The sequence below is a fragment of the Esox lucius genome, chromosome 11 (assembly GCF_011004845.1).
Source record: "Esox lucius isolate fEsoLuc1 chromosome 11, fEsoLuc1.pri, whole genome shotgun sequence".
NCBI classification, from domain to species: domain Eukaryota; kingdom Metazoa; phylum Chordata; class Actinopteri; order Esociformes; family Esocidae; genus Esox; species Esox lucius.
Genome location: NC_047579.1, coordinates 17711987 through 17732137, shown reverse-complemented (window position 1 = coordinate 17732137; position 20151 = coordinate 17711987). Strand labels below are relative to the sequence as shown.

The window sequence follows — 20151 nt, the reverse complement described above, 5'->3', positions numbered from 1 at the left end:
ACTTCCTGTCGTGCTATGAATTAACGTGCCTTCCTGTGTATTTATAAACATATGGTCTTTTGCTATCTAAACATAACAAGAATATACCTTGACACTCCCCCAAATCAAACATTTAAAGAATAACTTTACATGTCTGAGAAAACATTACAAGTACATTTCAATTCCTAATGAATTGGCCCATACACTTAGTCATGTGAAAAAAATAAGGACACCCCATTAATAATTCAGTTATTCATTTAGAAATGTTCACATATCGATGTCTAATCTTGTTTTATTCATCTCTGGAAAAGAAAGTGATCCAATTGCAGGTAAACGGCAAAAAAGAACAATGTTTTACTCATAAAAAAAAAGACATCAACATAAATGCATATTCTAACTGATGAAAAAGTTAGGACACCCTACCCCCTAATACCTGGTGTTACCCCCTAATACCTAGTGTTACCCCCTAATACCTGGTGTTACCCCCTAATACCTGGTGTTACCCCCTAATACCTAGTGTTACCCCCTAATACCTAGTGTTACCCCCTAATACCTGGTGTTACCCCCTAATACCTAGTGTTACCCCCTAATACCTAGTGTTACCCCCTAATACCTGGTGTTACCCCCTAATACCTAGTGTTACCCCCTAATACCTGGTGTTACCCCCTAATACCTGGTGTTACCCCTTAATACCTGGTGTTACCCCCTAATACCCAGTGTTACCCCCTTTGGCTGAAATAACTTCAGTGAGGCGCTTCTTGTAACCCTCTACCAGTCTCTGACATCGGTCTGAGGAAAGTTTGCCCCACTCCTAAATGCAGAATGCTTTAACCTGTATGATGTTTTAGGGGTTTCTTGCATGTATAAACAGTTTCAAGTCACCCCACAGCATCTCAATGGGATTAAGATCTGGGCTTTGACTGGGCCACTCCAGGACTCTCCATTTCTTAGTTTTCAGCCAGTCCTTGGTGGATTTACTGGTATGTTTAGGGTCATCGTCATGTTGTAGGGTCCAGTTCCGCTTCAGCTTTAATTTTTTTACAGAGGGTGCATGTTGCTCAAGCACCCTCTGATACACTGTAGAATTCATGATGGATTCTATGATGGTGAGCTGGCCAGATCCAGCTGCAGCAAAGCATCCCCAAACCATGACACTTCCACCTCCATGCTTCACAATTGGTATGAGGTTCTTTTCCTAGAACGCTGTATTTGGTGTGCGCCAAACATGTCCTCTGTTCTGGTGTCCAAATAATTAAATAATTAAATCCCTTACCAGACTCATAAGCTGTAACAATCTTCTTTCTGAAGGCCTCAGACAGGTCTTTCGATCTCGCCATGGTGTTCACTCTCACGTCAACAGTCAGGAGCACACCAACTGAATGTCTGAGGTTTAAATAGGGCAAGCCTCCTTCAAAATGCTGAGTAACACTGTTTTAAGTGGGACAAAATTTGGGGGTGTGCTAATTTATTCCTCACCAGAAATTGCATGTTTATTTTATTTTATTTAAAAGTTTTAAAAAGTTTTTCCTTCAGTTTTACTTGTTTAGTTATATTACTTGAGTCTCTCAGTATTGTTAAAATTGATATTAAATATCCATCTGTCTAAATATGTTAAAAAACACACGTTTTCATAGGGTGTCCTAATTTTTTCACATGAGTGTATGTTACAATTGACTAAGACAAAACAACAAAAAGGAGTATCTGACCAATTAGGTCTTATTATTCCTCAAATGAAAATGAATGTAAACAAGACAATTGACACACAACACTCCGACACATAACTCAATGTATGACAGTCATCAATCCCTCCCCACCTCAGATTACAAGGGTCTAGAAACATTTTGACATCAATAGGCTACAATCAGTGTTAATGGTGTTCAGCAGAAAAACAGATTAAAACAGATTAAAACATTTCCCCAAGTCCATTGAACAAAAACAAAAACAACTTGTTTGTATCATGTGACAATATCATACAAAAGACTTGGGCATATCCTGTTGTACCTGTGAAACATGCTACTTTTAACAGGGAACAATTCTATCTGTAAATAGGGATCAATTCACTATCCAAACATACCAGGATAGCACTCATAATGTAGATCATTAAGCATCATCACAACTAAGTCGAAGTTCAATATTGGGATTGTAATCGTACAGAGTTTCCTACCTGTCTTGAGAGAAACAAACCATTACATATATTAAATCACCATATCAGTTCATTTAGGAAAACCTTAGATTGTAAGGAATGAAGTTAGATTCCAATCAAGTGCCCTTTTGTTCTTGTCTTCAGTTTTCTTTTTTTGTATCAGTGATGAAAGTTCCAATATCAGTTATTGCAGTCAGTGTGATGTGGACCCAGCAAATTGCCTGGTTGTCCTAACAAGTCAGTGTAGGTGTATAATGGAACAGTGAATTTCCAATTCAAGATTAACACCACAACAGTGTCTTCCAGTGTGTTGGGACCATGTGACCTTTCCAGTTAACTGGCCCATGGTACTCTGACCTGAAGAATGTGGAATATTTCCAGTCAACTTGCCCGTGGTACTCTGACCTGTAGATTGTGGAGTCCTTCAGGACTCAGGTGGATTCTCCTCTCATCTCGCTGTCGACGATTCATCTAGAAATGGAGTGTGAAGCCAAGTGATCTGACCCTGGTATCGTTCTGCCATGTGAGTGGTCAGGAAGATTTGTAACAGATTCGACCATTGTTTTTCTAGAAATCCTTCTTGAACATGTTGCTGGTACTCACACAGTCAGTTGTCTGTATCCAATCAGTAACGTGATGTTTCATCAGAAAAGGGTTTGTGATGTCCTGATCTGTTGAAAGTATAACTGCAAAACAACGATTAGTGTGGTTCAACAGTCCATCGGACTTTCATCCACTAGGTAATTTTCCGTCAACTCCCAACAATGAAGACAATAGATCAGTCCTGAAAACTTGTGGATCTCAGAAGTTCCATCATCAGAGTGAAGCGTACACCCTATTCAGACAAGTTTCCATAATAGTCTATGTCAAAGTTCCTTTGCCATCCAGAACAGGCTTGGTTGATGTTTGATTAATTTTGCCTGATAGCAACTAGCACTGGAATAAGACTTTAGACTTGAGTTTGCTTAGCCAAATCATAAATGGTTAGATCTATTCTATTCAACCATTACAATGTTAGACCTTACATCAAACAAAACAATTTCCCAATAAATCAATTAAAAACAAATTCTGTGAATGGAAAATTTAAAACATAACAGATGCCAATAGTCCGTTATAACTATGCAAACCGAAAAAATATTTTGTGAAATACCAATTTGATTTGCTTTGGGCCCTAAGCTCAACTCTTTCCAATCATAATCATTAATCATTAATACATCCCCCCTGCTTTCACTTCATTAAGTCAATGGAAAGTGACACCATGAGTGAATGCAGAACAATGACAAATACGACCATCCTGAACCCGCACTGGCCTTCATCTCAGGACAGACATGAAAAATAGAGAATTGGTAATAAGGATGGATCTGGAATCCATTCGATATGGAGTTCCACGGGAACAATTGCATATCCACGGGAACAGTTGCCTTCACAAAACAGAGTGCAAGTACAGAGACCAACAGAGTAGTGTCATAATTTTTCTGATTACATATTATGGCTTCTAGTTCTTTATACTCCTTGTCAGCTGGCAGAATATTATCTTTAATGCTATGAGATGTATACGTCTAGTAAATAGAAACGCCACCACAACCCACGTGAGGGAGGGGGCGGGTTCGTCTGTGTCAGAGGAGTTCGGTCCTGCGTAGGAGCGTCCTCCTTGGACATCTCATCGTCCTCGTTGTTGTCCTCGCTGGAGCTTAACACGGCAGAGACGCCCACCTCCTGTTCGAAGTAGCCCGCCCTCTCTACACGTGTAGAGAGGGACAAGGCGGCACAGGAGGAGCAAGCCGGGAGATCTGTGAGACCCTCACGAGCGTGTGCCGGTCCCAGGCAGGAAACACACGAGAGATGGGAATCCTGATCAGGAGACAGGTCGGCGCCACGGCAAGCGGTGGCGAAGAACTTCTTCATTGTGAGACGTCGAGCTAAAGAATGTCGACGGCGAAAAAATTATCAGGCTGAATAAGTAATCAGTAGTACTCAACAAGCGTTTGCTGAATTAAAAAAAAGGACGTTCTCTGGGCTCACGGGTCATATATAGGGGCAGGCGTGCCCTGATTGGCTGACGCATCTTGCATAATGAGTTTTCAGTACGGCCGTGGATGCGGCATGGGTAAACCACTAGGAGCTAAACCCCCTCTAGGCGGCGGAGCTCCACGACATATAACTGCCCCCCATTAAGCATTAAAGTTGAGGCTATAGATAAGTAGTTGAGCTGGAACCATGCAGTGGAAAATGGCCATTAGTTCGGGAAAATATTATGGTAAGCAATGACGAGATGTGTTTACTGTGCATGTCTACACAAAGGTCCTTTACACAAGCAATAGTGCAATAGTCAAAGTCTATTTTATTTAGAAACTACCCATGTTGACCAAAATTCTGTACACTAAGATTTAACAATATTAAATGAATCAAATAATCAGTACAATAGCATCTCTGCTGGAAGAAAATGGCAACACCAGCAGATACAGCAGACTAAAGAGCATGCCCTCTTTTTGGCGGCTAGCCGCCAGCGTAACGCAGTCGGGCCGCTGGTGGAAAATTTGCCTGAGATGCAAATTAGCTTGTGCAAATTGAGATCAGGAGAAAAGCGTCAAAAGCGATTGCTCACTGGGTTACTGTTGCGCTTTGAATCTAAACATAACAAGCATTAACCTCGACAGTCACACACATAGGACCTATAATTATACCACCACAGAGATCGTGGACTTGATCACAGAATCTAGATATAAACATTTTCATTTTCAAGATAAATAGTAATTACCATCGCATTTCGTCTTCTCTAAAAGAACACTAAATCTGGAAGGACATTGGGCTCTGCAAGCGGTAATAGGGAGATTCGTATGCTAATGATGAGAAACAGTGTTCGGCTCTGGTGGATACTGGAGGTCTAAAAAGCCTGGTGGTTCTAGTGATAATAGAAGAAGTAGTTTGTGATTCAATCATGATTGACTCTCTGCAGGCTGTCAGGCTGTCTGGTCAAAGAGGAATACTGGGATTCTCTGGTCTCAGCTCTGAAGGAAAACGCCTCATACCTGAAAGAACTGGATCTGAGCTTCAATCATCCAGGAGAGTCAGGAGTCAAACGGCTCAATGCTGGACTGAAGGATCCAAGCTGGAGACTGGAGAAACTCAAGTATGTCCTGTAGATATTTTCTCTATTGGTAATCGGTAAAGTGGTATAAATTTGACATGTTTTTTTTGCCTTTTTGCATAATGTACTCATTTTTTATTGCATGAACACAGTTTCAATTTTAATGTATATTTTTATGATTTCATCCTAAATAATTGTGAAAAAATACAAATTTGAGGAAAACACTAATAATTTTTTTCTTTTTAAATTTGACTGCACCGTCAGTGTTAATATTCTCAGGATGGAAGAAATAGAAGCTATTCAAAAGTTATTCTAAACTATTGTTCTGTTTGTTACATCATTATAATCTCTCTCCAGACTGTCAGGTTGTAGAATCACTGAGAGTGGCTGTGCTTCTCTAGTCTCAGCTCTGAATTCAAACCCCTCACATCTGAAAGAGCTGGATCTGAGTAACAATGACCTGAAGGATACGGGAGTGAAGCAGCTCTCTGCTTTGCTGAAGGATCCACAATGTAGACTGGAGACTCTGAGGTGAGTTGGGCCCCAGCAGATTCTGAGGGTTTGAAGAGCCTGGTGTTTCTAATGTTAATAGAAGAAGTAATTTGTGGCATCATGATTGACTCTCTGCAGGCTGTCAGGCTGTCTGGTCACAGAGAAATACCGGATTTCTGTGGTCTCAGCTCTGATTGCAAACCACTCACACCTGAAAGAACTGGATCTTAGCTTCAATCACCCAGGAGACCTGGGGTTCAAACTGATATTTGCTTTACTTGAGGATCCACACTGGAGACTGGAGAAACTCAAGTATGTCCTGTAGATATTTCTCTATTTGTAGTCGGTAATGTCGTATAATGTTGGCATGTTTGTTTTTTGCATTATGGCATAATGTACTAATTTTTTATTGCATGAACACAGTTTCAATTTTAATGTGTATTTATGTGATTTCACACTGTATGATTTGAGGAAAACATCTATTCATTCTTTCTTTTTAAATGTGTCTGTACCGTCAGTGTTAATATTCTCAGCTTGGAATATATAGAAGCTATTCAAAAGTTATTCAGAACTATTGTTCTGTTTGTAACATCATGACAATTTCTCTCAAGACTGTCAGGTTGTGGAATCACTGAGAGTCGCTGTGCTCGTCTGGTCTCAGTTCTGATGTCAAACCCCTCACACCTGAAAGAACTGGATCTGAGTAACAACAACCTGAAGGATACAGGAGTGGAGAGGCTCTCTGCTTTGCTGAAGGAGCCACAATGTAGACTGGAGACTCTTAGGTGAGTAATAATAAACAACAACACAACTGACAATGGGGAATATGGGGAGGTTTTTACCTGGTAACACATGTATCAGATAAACACTTCCTGATTGAGTGAGCAATGTGATAAGAATCAGAACAGCTTGGTAAAACATGCTTATAGTAAATCTTTTGACTACCACATAACTTCTGTGGTGATGTTGAGATATGGAAAGGCCTTAATAAACCTATGGTTATCCTGAAACTGGGAGGGCAGTTAAATTGGTAGAGACACCCAAACATTTTTTATTGACAGACTTTTGTTCTTCACTCAAGTAGCGACCTATAACTTTAAAATCACAGAGATTGTGGAATAAATGTCATGGTCCGAGTGCAAAGTGTGCAAAAACATGAGGCAGTGAAAAAAAGGAAAATAATCTTTGAAAACAGTTCAATAGTTTATCTGGAGTTGAAAAATACACATCATGTTTGGACAAAAAACAAAATACTTAAGTGGACTAAGTGGAAACAGGTGCGTGGTGCCCTGCAGCCATCACTCTCCGGCCGGTAGTTAGTACACCACCGATGTGGAGCACCAGATAGGAAGATGAGCTATGGTGACATTCGGAGCAGACATCACAGTACCCCGGCATCGGGCCACAAACCCCCAGCTACCTCTTCCGGGAGTGGAGGTGAACCTGCAGAGCCGGATCTCCCCAGCGGACCAGGAACCACCAACCTGAGGAGAGAGACATGGAAGCTGGGAGAGATGTTATCGTATGGGGGTGTTAACTGTAAGGTGTACGGACCCACACACCGGTGCCCAAGCTTACGGCAGGGCAAACGAAGAGGAAGATCCCTCGTGGTCAGCATGGGTGCTACTTGTCCCATGGGTGCTACTCAGGGGTGCCGCCCTGACCTCTGTCTGCCTGCCCTTTCTGACGTTGGCCGGCCTCTTGCAGGCGGACACGGGAGGCGGATCAGAACACGTCGGACGTCCTGTACCACTCCTCAGCGGCCTGGATGTCACTGGACCTCCCCACCTAGGGGCACAGCGGCGGCTGGAATCCGAGCACCACTGGGAAGGGAGTTAGAGGTATTAGACTGTGGAGGAATGGCGTATTCCGCCCAGGGGAGAAAGCGGGATCACTCACCTGGATGGTCCATGCAGCAGGACCGGAAGAACCTTCCCAGTTCTTGGTTAGTGTGCTCTTCCTGCCCGTTAGCATGTGGGTGATACCCGGATGTTAGGGATGCACCCTTTATGTGAATTTGTGTTTTTCCCCTCCATCTGCCCTAATCACAGGTTTGTCTTATGAAAACGCTAGATAGAATTGAGTGGACCACCCACTGTATTTTTGTGTAGGTTAGTAGTGAGCTAAGCGGTTCTTGAGGCAGGCAAGATCAGTTCATTACATTTTTTTACTCATTGTTATTTTGTCCACCTCAGCCCCTTTTCACAAACTGTTCAACGTGTGTTTATAATAAAAATCTTATGTTTGACGGTAGCTTGGTTTGTCTGTGTCTTTTGTTCTCACTGTTCCTTTACACCACACTACTTTGCACAATGGATATTTTCCCCTCTTCAGGTGGTAGGTCCCTGACAAAGTCCACTGACAGTTGTGACCAAGGTTGCTGAGCCAACTGGGAGGGGGTAGAGCTTCCCTGCTGGAGCTGTTCGCGGCATCTTAAGACTGTGCACAAGAAACACTACATGACAGTGTTCGGACAGTCCTCCCCATACCAAACCCCCTGTATATCACCCTGAGAGCCTCCAGGGCCTGACTGATGCCTACATGGCCTGTGACGGGGTGCATCCACATCACTAGCTGACCCGGGAACTCTCCGGGGCATGTAGGTCTTGTCCAGGGGGGCACATCACTGGTGTAGGGTCTTGTCTTCATGCCTTCTGAATGTCTGTGTTAATATCCCAGGAGACAGGACCCACGATGGACGAGGGGGGAGGATGGGCATGCCTCTGGGTTGTTCAGTCCCCCGGTCATAGAGGCGGGACAGTGCTTCTGGGACGGTACGTCAGGGTGAACTGGAAGTGCATGAAGAATAGAGTCCAGCGGGCCTGGCAGGGTTTGAGGCACCACGCTGCCCTGAAGTATTCAAGGTTCCTGTGGTCCTTTAGGACACTAAATGGCTCCCTGGTGCCCTCTAGCCAGTGTCTCCACTACTCCAGTGCCAACTTAACCGCCAGTAACTCCTGGTCACCCAATGTGTAGTTCCTCTCCGCAGCAGACAGTTTCTTGGAATATCAATAAAATAGTATTTTTATAAAGCCCTTTTTACAACAGCAGTTGTCACAAAGTGCTTTTACAGAAACACTCTGCCTTAAACCCCAAGGAGCAAACAACAGCAGTGTTGAATAGTTGGCACAGGGGTGTTGCTAAGGGGGGTTTCCGTGTTCCTGGGAGAGGACCACCTCCACTGTGAATGGCCTGAGGGGCTCTGGATGTTTCAGAAGTGGTGCCGTTGTGAACCTGTCCTTAAGATGGAGGAACTCTCTCTCCGTGTCCGGGGTCCAGCGGTGGCATTGAGGTTGGCCTTTAAACAGTGACGTGATTGGCCCGGTGATGGTGCTGATATCCTTGAAGAACCGGCTGTAAAAGTTGGGAAACCCAATGAAACTGTACAGCTTTTTGATGGTCTTAAGGAATCGCTTTGACCTCACCGCCTCCAGCTTCAGCTGTTCCATTCGCACGCCCTCCAGAGCGATGTGGTACCCGAGGAAGGAGACGGTGGGGGTGTGGAACACCCTTTTCCCCTATTACTTAGAGATGGTGTTTAAGGAGACATTGCAGGACAGCACAAACTTGGGCCACGTGTTACGAGTATGTTGGGGAGTAAATCAAGTTGTCATCATTATAAATGTACCTCCCCAACATATCCCGGAACACCTCGTTTGGAAAGGCCTGAAACGCTGCTGCATTGGCTAACCCATACGGCAAAACAAGGTATTCGTAGTGGCCCGACACCGTGCTGAACACAGTTTTCCACTCATCTCCCTCCCGGATACGCGCTCCGATAGATTGTACGCGCTCAAGCTTGGTGAAGACGCGCACCCCCCTTAACTGGTCTTTGGCCAACGGGAGGAGGGGCATTGGTTAGCAGTGCTTCTCAGTATAGGAGTTCAGTCTTCCATAGTCTATACAGGGTCTCAGACCCATGTCCTTCTTCTTCACAAAAAATAAGCTGGCTGAAGCAGGGGAGGTTGAGTGGCGTATGTAACCCTGCTCCAGCGTCTCTTTTATGTAGGTCCCTATAGCTTAGTTCTCAGCCACAGAGAGCGGGTAGATCCTGTTCCTAGGGGGCGTTGTCTCCAGGAGGAGGTCAATGGCGCAGTCCCAGGAGCGGTGGGGAGGGAGACACCTGGGTTTCTCGCTGGAGAACACCCCGCTGAGGTCCGCATACTCAGGAGGGATATTTGCTGGGAGGGGCGGCTTAGGGGCTCTGCACCATCGTAGATCCACATGTAACGGCCAGGCAGGCTTTACGGCTCCTCGTCGACCATCCCAGAATCTTCCGCTTATACCATTTGATGGTAGGGTCGTGCTGTTGAAGTCACAGAAGGCCAGGGGTCACAGGATGTATGGAGGACGACAGCACCAGTAGTTCAAGCCTCTCCTGATGGCAGCCGTTGATGGTAAGAGTGAGAGGGAGAGTCACGTGGGTTATTGAGCCGTACCCCCACAGGACGACCATCCATCAAGGACCTCAAACGCTGCAATGACAACAGTAACCGGGGACTGGTATATGAAGCTCCCTACGGCTCTGGAGTCAATCAGGGCTGTTGTGGGGTGAGAGAAAGAACCATCGGACAGAATAATTGGGTAACAGAATGGGCTGGCTATGTTGCTTAGACACAAGGCACCTACTGTGCTCGATTGTTCAGTCTTGTTACTCACCCCTTTCCTGCTCCACAGTCTGGACCAAGGTACACCCCTTCCGGAAATGCCCCTTCTCTCCACAGAACTGGCACAGCCTGATGACTCCGGCATTCTCTCTCCTCCGCGGAGAGTCTGTTGATTTCCAGGTCTATAGGCTCAGACTCCAGCACCACCAAGTGGGCATGACATGGGAAATGTGCGCCAGGCGGTCCCAGAGCTGCCAATCAATAGCAATCGCTCAGGCAATGAAGGCGTCCAGTGACAAGGAAACCGAAAACAACTTTCCAGATTGTCGTCATACATCTCCGGCAAAGCTCTCCGAAGTACCCTCTCCTGATCTCAACTAGACTCCACCCGAGTAACCGGAGGGGGAGCCGCTAGACCGGCAGCCTCAATAGGCCCCTCCTCTCTTGATGGTGCTGCCAGGTGGGACATCATCTCGCCCAATGCTGTTACTAACCTAGTGATCTGTCCGTGAATGGTACGGAGCATCGAGAGGCAAAAAGAAAAAAGGATCAAATTGGAGCAAAAAGAAAGTAATAAATGTGTCATTGGTGATTATTCTGTGGCGGTGCTGTGTGTGTGTAAAAATTTGGCAGTGAAAAAAAAGGTCTACATTCTTCTTGGCAAAATGCTTCCAGGTCATGCAAAGTCTTTGGTCGTCTTGAATGAACCGCAAGTTTTGGATCTACTCCCAGAGTAGCTCGATGATATTAAGGTCAGAAGCCTGTGATTGTCACTCCAGAACCTTCACCTTTTCATGCTGTAACCTCTGGAAGGTCAACATGGCCTTGTACTTAGGTTCAGTGTCATGCTGGAAAGTCCAAGAGCGTCCCATGTGTAGCTTTGTGGAGAAGAATGCACATTTTCAGTCTTGCCAGTATTTCCTAATTACATGCTACATTCATCTTGCTATACATTTTCTCAAGATTCCCCATGCCTTTTGAACTCACGCACCTCCATAACATCAGTGAGCCACCACCATGCTTCCAGAGCAGCCTGTATTTTTCTTGAGCTTACCTTTCTTTGTATCCCAAACAATTCTTCTGGCAGTTTTGGCTGAAATCTTTCTTGGTCTACCTGACCTTGGTTTGGTATCAAGAGATCCCTAAATGTTCCACTTCTTAATAAGTGATTGTACAGTACTGACTGGCATTTGCAAGTCTTTTGATATCTTTATATATCCTTTTCCATTTTTATAAAGTTCCATTACGCAGGTCTTATGACCTTTTTTTTCTGCTCCCCATGGCTCAGTAACTACCCTGCTCAGTGCATCCACGTGAGTGTTAACAAACTCATTGACTATTTATACACAAACACTAATTGCAATTTAAAAATACACAGGTGTGGGAAATGAACATGTAATTGCCATTTTCACCTATGTGTGTCACCTTATGTGTCTGTAACAAGACCAAACATTCAAGGGTATGTAAACTTTTGATCAGGGCCATTTGGGTGATATCTGTTATTATTTAAAATGGAGCCAAACAACTATGCTATAATAAATGGCTTCATATGATCACTATCCATAAATAAATAACATTATTTTGCATATTTTCAAAATCAATGCCAAAATTTCACACATGCTGCCAGAGTATGCAAACATATGAGCACAGGTGTATAAACTGAACTAAGGCCTAAGTGAAAACAGTGGGGTGTGCTGCTGCCATCACTCTCCAGCCAGTGGTTAGAACACCGGTGAGGTGGAGCGCCGGATTGGAAGAGGAGCTACGGTGCCACGTGGTGCAGATGTTGCACTTGATCACAGAATCTAGACGTAAACACAGATATTGGCATTTTACTTTTCGATATTAACAATAATTACCATTGCATTTCGTCTTCTCTAAAAGTGCAGTGAATCTGGAAGGACATTGGGCTCTGCAAGTGGTATGTGTGTCTCTGTGTTTTTCTTTAATTCTACCTCAGTGGTTATGGCAGTGTCATGTGATTTTCCGTTTGGAACTTGTCACTCACTGTACATAATGTTACTGTTGTGAAAAATATAAGACACATTTGCCCAGAACCAAAATAATAAACGACATTAACGGTGCAGAAACAGAGCAATATTTCAACAAACCAATGTAAATCTGTAAGTTTTAACAGCACTCACTAGGGCTATTTGTCCTATCCACAAACATACTGTGTAGCAGATTACTCAAATGATAAATGTTTATACAGTTATCTAAGCCTGCACCTGCCTGTTATTGTTTTTTATCTTTGACATGTTTACATGTGATTCAGATAATCTACCAAATATATTTAAGCTAACTTTTCTGCAAACAGTGTAGCCTATTGACCAATGATGCCTCTATATTTGTGTGTTCAAGGTTGGTGTGGGTTGAGAATTTCACTTTCCCATGTAGTTGGATGAGTTACTAAGAATTGGATGCTGTTGCAGGTGAAGAAATAGCTGACCCACCTGCATCCCACTACTGTATATGGGTTTTATATGGTCGTGTGACATTGAAAATTGAATTACATAAAAATGAAAAGGATATCACAGAACTAGAATAAAATAGCACAGCTTTTATTGGGCCCTACTAAACATGATTTTAATGGAAGTTTGTAAAATCATGATTGACTCTCTGCAGGTTGTCAGGCTGTCTGGTGACAGAGAAAGGCTGTGGTTATCTGGACTCAGCTTTGAAGTCAAATCCCTCACACCTGAAAGAACTGGATCTGAGTAACAATCAACTAGGAGAATCAGGAGTCAGACTGCTCTCTGCTGGACTGGAGGATCCACACTGGAGACTGGGGAAACTGAAGTATGTCCTGTAGATGTTTTCTCTATCGATATCAGTAATGTGGTATTGCAAAATGTATATGTACCAAATTCAGACCTACCTACCTGTACTACAACTCCGTTCCCAGAAAAGTTGGGATGCTGTGTAAAATGTAAAGAAAAACCGAATGCAATGATGTGCAAATCATTTTCAATAGAAAGTAGTACAAAGACAACATATCAAATGTTGAAAAATGTGTTTGTTTCTGGAAAAACATATACCCACTTTGAATTTGATGTCAGCAAGGGACAGGGACAGAACTAGTTACTGGTAACGGGGTTATTGCGGGAACACTCAGTATAAATGCACAACACGAACTGGAAACTGGAACAAAGAGAGAAGACAGGTTAAGTAGTCAGGGATAACAAGGGGATGGGAGACACCTGGTGGGGGTGAGACAAGACAACACTGGTGAACACAATCAGGATGTGACAGTAATAAACACACTGTAAATGTTTCTAGTCCTAAACATGTATACATGTGGAGCCTATTTAGATGCCAGCAAGACCACAGAAAAGCGTAGTTATTTGAAATAGTGTAGTTATTTGAAGTAAACTTCCTTATTTGTATTTCAACATTTAATATGCAATAGTACAACATATTTATATCCATACATTTTAATGTGCATTATTTAATTTGAAAATATGGTTGAAAATGACACATTTCGACATACAATATTAGTCCAAATATTTTACAAACGCTTGATTGCTTCTTTCTTTGGTCGATCAGAGTTAAGGCTGACGATTAAGCGTCTGAAACGCGTTTATCTATTAAATAATAATGCTGCAAAATGTGGCTACATTTTGATGCATTGCAAAACAATTCTAAACTATATTTAAATGTATTGAAATTTAGAAGCAAACAAGTGTTCGTAAACGATCTGCACCTATAACATTATAGCTATAGCTATGAAACGCTCTGTTATCCTATGGAAACGGACATCATTTGCATGGTATTTGTTGAGACGCTTCTCACATTGGCCTCAAAATTCTCAAAAAAGGCCTAAAAAAAAGCCCACAACATTTTCAGATCCCCAGGACCAAAACACATGCAAAACTGTTTACAAAGCCATGTATCTTTATTGGTACATCATTATGCAAAGACAGTATATTAGTATGAGCTCCTTCCCTACACATAACAAACAGATCAGTAAAATGTAGCTGAAGGCACAGTGACTGACTTCTATAGTTACAGGAAGAGTGTGGCTAGGATACAGCAGGGGCAATCCAACTGATTTCTATAGTTACCAGAGGGGTGGGGCAAGGATACAGCAGGGTCTATCGAACTGACATGCATTCAGGCTGGAATAATTGAGTTCAAACCCCACTCATCGACACACTTGGCAACCGCAACGCGGCTATCACACTACACTGCAGCTAACATGGTGAAAAGGCATATTGGGCACCACGACAACCAAGAAGGCAAATCACATCCCTCACAGGTCCGTCGTCATACATAACTGATGTAATATAACACACACAACCAGTGGACCAGGGAAGACCAGGAGGGAACCCTAGTAATTTGACACCCCTCCTGCTCTTGCTCCTTCAGCCCAGCTACATATAGGTGCTGGTCATGAAATTATAATATCATCAAAAAGTTGATTTATATCAGTAATTCCATTCAAAAAGTTAAACTTGTATAATGTTTACATTCATTCCACACAGACTGATATATTTCAAGTGTTTATTTCTCTTAATTTTGATGATTATAACTGACAACTAATGAAAACCGCAAATTCAGTATCTCAGAAAATTTGAATATTGTGAAAAGATTCAGTATTGAAGACACCTGGTGCCACACTCTAATCATCTAATTAACTCAAAACACCCGCAAAGTCTCTCACTCTAGTTCTGTAGGCAACACAATCATGGGGAAGACTGCTGACTTGACAGCTGTCCAAAAGACGACCATTGACACCTTGCACAAGGAGGGCAAGACACAAAAGGTCATAGCTAAAGAGGCTGGCTGTTCACAGAGCTCTGTGTCCAAGCACATTAATAGAGAGGCGAAGGGAAGGAAAAGATGTGCTCGAAAATAGTGCACAAGCAATAGGGATAACCGCACCCTGGAGAGGATTGTGAAACAAAACCCATTCAAAAATGTGGGGGAGATTCACAAAGAGTGGACTGCAGCTGGAGTCATTGCTTCAAGAACCACCACGCACAGACGTATGCAAGACATGGGTTTCAGCTGTCGCGTTCCTTGTGTCAAGCCACTCTTGAACAAGAAACAGCGTCAGAAGCGTCTCACCTGGGCTAGAGAGAAAAAGGACTGGACTGCTGCTGAGTGGTCCAAAGTTATGTTCTCTGATTAAAGTACATTTTGCATTTCCTTTGGAAATCAAGGTCCCAGAGTCTGGAGGAAGAGAGGAGAGGCATAGAATCCATGTTGCTTAAAGTCCATTGTAAAGTTTCCACAGTTAGTGATGGTTTGGGGTGCCATGTCATCTGCTGGTGTTGGTCCATTGGGTTTTCTGAGGTCCAAGGTCAACACAGCCATCTACCAGGAAGTTTTAGAGTACTTCATGCTTCCTGCTGCTGAGCAACTTTATGGAGATGCAAATTTCATTTTCCAATAGGACTTGGCACCGGCACACAGTGCCAAAGCTACCAGTACCTGGTTTAAGGACCATGGTATCCCTGTTCTTAATTGGCCAGCAAACTCACCTGACCTTAACCCTATAGAAAATCTATGGGGTATTATGAAGAGGAAGATGCGATACGCCAGACCCAACAATGCAGAAGAGCTGAAGGCCACTATCAGAGCAACCTGGGCTCTTATAACACCTGAGCAGTGCCACGCCGCATTGCTGCAGTAATTCAGGCAAAAGGAACCCCCACTAAGTATTGAGTGCTGTACATGCTCATACTTTTCAGTTGACCAACATTTCTAAAAATCCTTTTTTTGTATTGGTCTTAAGTAATATTCTAATTTTCTGAGATACTTAATTTGGGATTTTCATTAGTTGTCAGTTATTATCATCACAATTAAAATAAATAATTGTGCCCCTCCTTGAACTGCCACCTTAACGTGGTGGAGGGGTTTGAGTACCCGAGTGACCCTAGGAGCTATGTTGTCTGGGGCTATATGCCCCTGGTAGGGTCTCCCAAGGCAAACAGGTCCGAGGCGACGGGTCAGACTAAGAGCGGTTCAAAACCCCCTTAATGATGAAAAACATTTTGTGTTCTGTGACGTCGCCCGGTATGGCGCAGCCGGGGCCACACCCTGGAGCCAAGGCCGGGGTTGGGGCTTGTTCGCGAGCGCCTGGTGGCCGGGCCTTTCCCCATGGGGCCCGGCCGGGCTCAGCCCGAACGAGCAACATGGGGCCACTTTCCCGTGGGCTCACCACCCACAAGAGGGACCATAAGGGGCCGGTGCGGAGAGGATCGGGCAGCAGTCGAAGGCGGGGGCCTAAACAACCCGATCCCTGGACACGGAAACTAGCTCTAGGGACGTGGAACGTCACCTCGCTGGTGGGGAAGGAGCCTGAGATCGTGCGTGAGGTTGAGAGGTAACAACTAGAGGTAGTCGGGATCACCTCTACGCACGGCTTGTGCTCTGGAACCACACTCCTTGAGAGAGGATGGAGTCTTCACCACTCTGGAGTTGTCCATGGTAAGAGGTGGCGGGCTGGTGTGGGTTTGCTTATAGCTCCCCAGCTCTGCCGTCATGTGTTGGAGTTTACCCCGGTGAACGAGAGGGTCGTTTCCCTGTGCCTACGGGTCGGGGATAGGTCTCTCACTGTTGTTTGTGCCTACGGGCCGAACGGCAGTGCAGAGTACCCGACCTTCTTGGAGTCTCTGGGAGGGGTGCTGGAAAGTGCTCCGACTGGGGACTCTATCGTTCTACTGGGGGACTTCAACGCCCACGTGGGCAACGACAGTGACACCTGGAGGGGCGTGATTGGGAGGAAAGGCCCCCCTGATCTGAACCCGAACGGTGTTCAGTTATTGGACTTCTGTGCTAGTCACAGTTTGTCCATAACGAACACCATGTTCAAGCATAAGGGTGTCCATCAGTGCACGTGGCACCAGGACACCATAGGCCGTAGGTCAATGATCGACTTTGTTGTCGTTACATTTTACCTGCGGCCGTATGTCTTGGACACTCGGGTAAAGAGAGGGGCGGAGCTGTCAACTGATCACCACCTGGTGGTGAGCTGGATCCAATGGCGGGGGAGGAAGCTGGACAGACTCGGCAGGCCCAAGCGTACTGTAAGGGTCTGCTGGGAACGTCTGGCCGAGTCTCCTGTCATAGAGATCTTTAACTCCCACCTCCGGCAGAGCTTTGACTGGATCCCGAGGGAGGCTGGAGATATTGAGGAGGGTGTCAGGTTTGGGGACCACACGATTTTGTCTCTGCTCTTTGCGGATGATGTTGTCGTGTTGGCCCCTTCAAACCAGTACCTTCAGCATGCACTTGGACGGTTTGCAGCCGAGTGTGAAGCGGTGGGGATGAGAATCAGTACCTCCAAATCCGAGGCCATGGTCCTCAGTCGGAAAAGGGTGGCTTACCCACTTCAGGTTGGTGGAGAGTGCCTGCCTCAAGTGGAGGAGTTTAAGTATCTAGGGGTCTTGTTCACGAGTGAGGGAAGGATGGAACGGGAGATTGACAGACGGATCGGTGCAGCTTCTGCAGTAATGCGGTCGATGTATCGGTCTGTCGTGGTGAAGAAAGAGCTGAGCTGCAAGGCGAAGCTCTCGATTTACCAGTCAATCTATGTTCCTACTCTCACCTATGGTCATGAGCTTTGGATCATGACCGAAAGGACAAGATCCCGGATACAGGAGGCCGAAATAAGCTTTCTCCGCAGGGTGGCTGGGCGATCCCTTAGCGATAGGGTGAGAAGCTCGGTCACCCGGGAGGAGCTCAGAGTAGAGCCGCTGCTCCTCCACATCGAGAGGGGTCAGCTGAGGTGGCTTGGGCATCTGTTTCGGATGCCTCCGGAATGCCTTCCTGGGAAGGTGTTCCGGTCCCGTCCCACCGGGAGGAGACCCCGGGGAAGACCTAGGACACGCTGGAGGGACTATGTCTCCCGGCTGGCCTGGGAACGCCTCGGTGTCCCCCCGGAAGAGCTGGAGGAAGTGTCTGGGGAGAGGGAAGTCTGGGCATCCCTGCTTAGACTGCTGCCCCCGCGACCCGGCCCCGGATAAGCGGAAGATGATGGATGGATTAAAAGAAATAAACATTTGAAATATATCAGTTTGTGTGTAATTAATGTGTACATTATACAAGTTTCACTTTTTGAATGGATTACTTATATAAATCAACTTTTTGATGATATTCTAATTTTATGACCAGCACCTGTAGACCCACTCAATGCATTTAGGGGTGTGGTCCTGGTCAAGACAATCTCCTGAACTCCAAACTGAATGCCAGAATGGGAAAGAAAGGTGATTTAAGCAATTTTGAGCGTGGCATGGTTGTTGGTGCCAGACGGGCCGGTCTGAGTATTTCACAATCTGCTCAGTTACTGGGATTTTCACGCACAACCATTTCTAGGGTTTACAAAGAATGGTGTGAAAAGGGAAAAACATCCAGTATGCGGCAGTCCTGTGGGCGAAAATGCCTTGTTGATGCTAGAGGCGGATGGTGTACCCATCCCCTTCCTGACCTCTGCTTCTAAACAGAACACAGTGTCCATAGTGCCCCTCCCCTTCCTGAAACCACTCTAATACAGTGCCACCAACCCCCGGCTCTCCAAGAAATACAACAACCTATCAACAATACGTTCCATAATCTTGCACATGTGATGTTAATGCTATTGGTCTATATCTAGTTGTGTTGGTTGGGTCTTTCCCTGTCTTCCAGACGGCACCACTACTGTCTCCTTCCAGGATCCTGGTAGTTTCCCCTCCTCCCACACTCTATTATATAGACCCAGAACCGTGTCCAGCACCTCATCACTAAACAGATTGAAAACACTACATCCTCTTTATCATCCCCACTACCCAACACATTATAATCCCACTCCCTTCTGACCCCACTCATCCTCTATATCATCCCCACTACCCAACACTGGATAATCCCACTCCCTTCTGACCCCACTCATCCTCTATATCATCCCCACTACCCAACACATTATAATCCCACTCCCTTCTGACCCCACTCATCCTCTATATCATCCCTACTACCCAACACTGGATAATCCCACTCACTTCTGACCCCACTCATCCTCTATATCATCCCCACTATCCAACACTGGATAATCCCACTCACTTCTGACCCCACTCATCCTCTATATCATGCCCCAACTGAACTCCAGAGAGGTGACACGAACATATCAGTTATGTTCAGCTAACTAGTGATTTTATATAGATAGATTTCTTTCTGAAAGATATATTTCATGCCAGCTAGCAATTTAAAAGGTCCTTTTGATGCTGTGATGTGTGACAGGTGGTCAGACTGCAACGCGTCTCCTCATGGACACTTTTCTATGAATAACAACAAGCCCGGACTGGTGTTGACGTGTCTCATTCAAAATATTTTAGGAATCACAGAAGTTTGTGATTCAAATATTGTCCATGTTTATATCACAATTTGATCATAATTTGATCAGTTGTCCAACCCTGGTGTGGTGTGTGAATGATGGGGGAGTGGTGTTGTGTTTGTGTGTGTTTGTGTTGCATTTATGTAAGGTGTGTGTGTGTGTGTGTGTCACCTTTTATGTGTCACTGAATGACAGTCTGTTCCTCTACTTCTTCCACAGTGTGGATCATGGTGAAAATTTGAGGATGAAATCAGGACCGAAGAGTAAGTCATTTATTATACAGAACACATATACAGCTGTGTGTGTTTATAATATGAATGATGATGTGTTTATAATATGAATGATGATGTGTTTATAATATGCATGATGATGTGTTTATAATATGAATGATGATGTGTTTATAATATGAATGATAATGTGTTTATAATATGAATGATAATGTGTTTATAATATGAATGATGATGTGTTTATAATATGAATGATGATGTGTTTATAATATGAATGATGATGTGTTTATAATATGAATGATAAT

General features: G+C 44.5%; 1 protein-coding gene across 1 annotated transcript in view; it reads left to right on the top strand.

Moving 5' to 3' along the window:
• The window catches only part of LOC117595152 (ribonuclease inhibitor-like), a gene marked incomplete at its 3' end in the record, with an annotated part of 53668 nt that extends 33763 nt beyond the window's left edge, over positions 1 to 19905 (top strand). Inside the window, exons 6-9 of the mRNA XM_034294951.1 lie at positions 5568 to 5741; positions 6314 to 6487; positions 12935 to 13108; positions 19839 to 19905. Coding sequence (XP_034150842.1) covers positions 5568 to 5741; positions 6314 to 6487; positions 12935 to 13108; positions 19839 to 19905 — 589 coding nt within the window. The remainder of the gene's footprint in view (positions 1 to 5567; positions 5742 to 6313; positions 6488 to 12934; positions 13109 to 19838) is intronic.
• Positions 19906 to 20151: the final 246 nt, after the last annotated feature.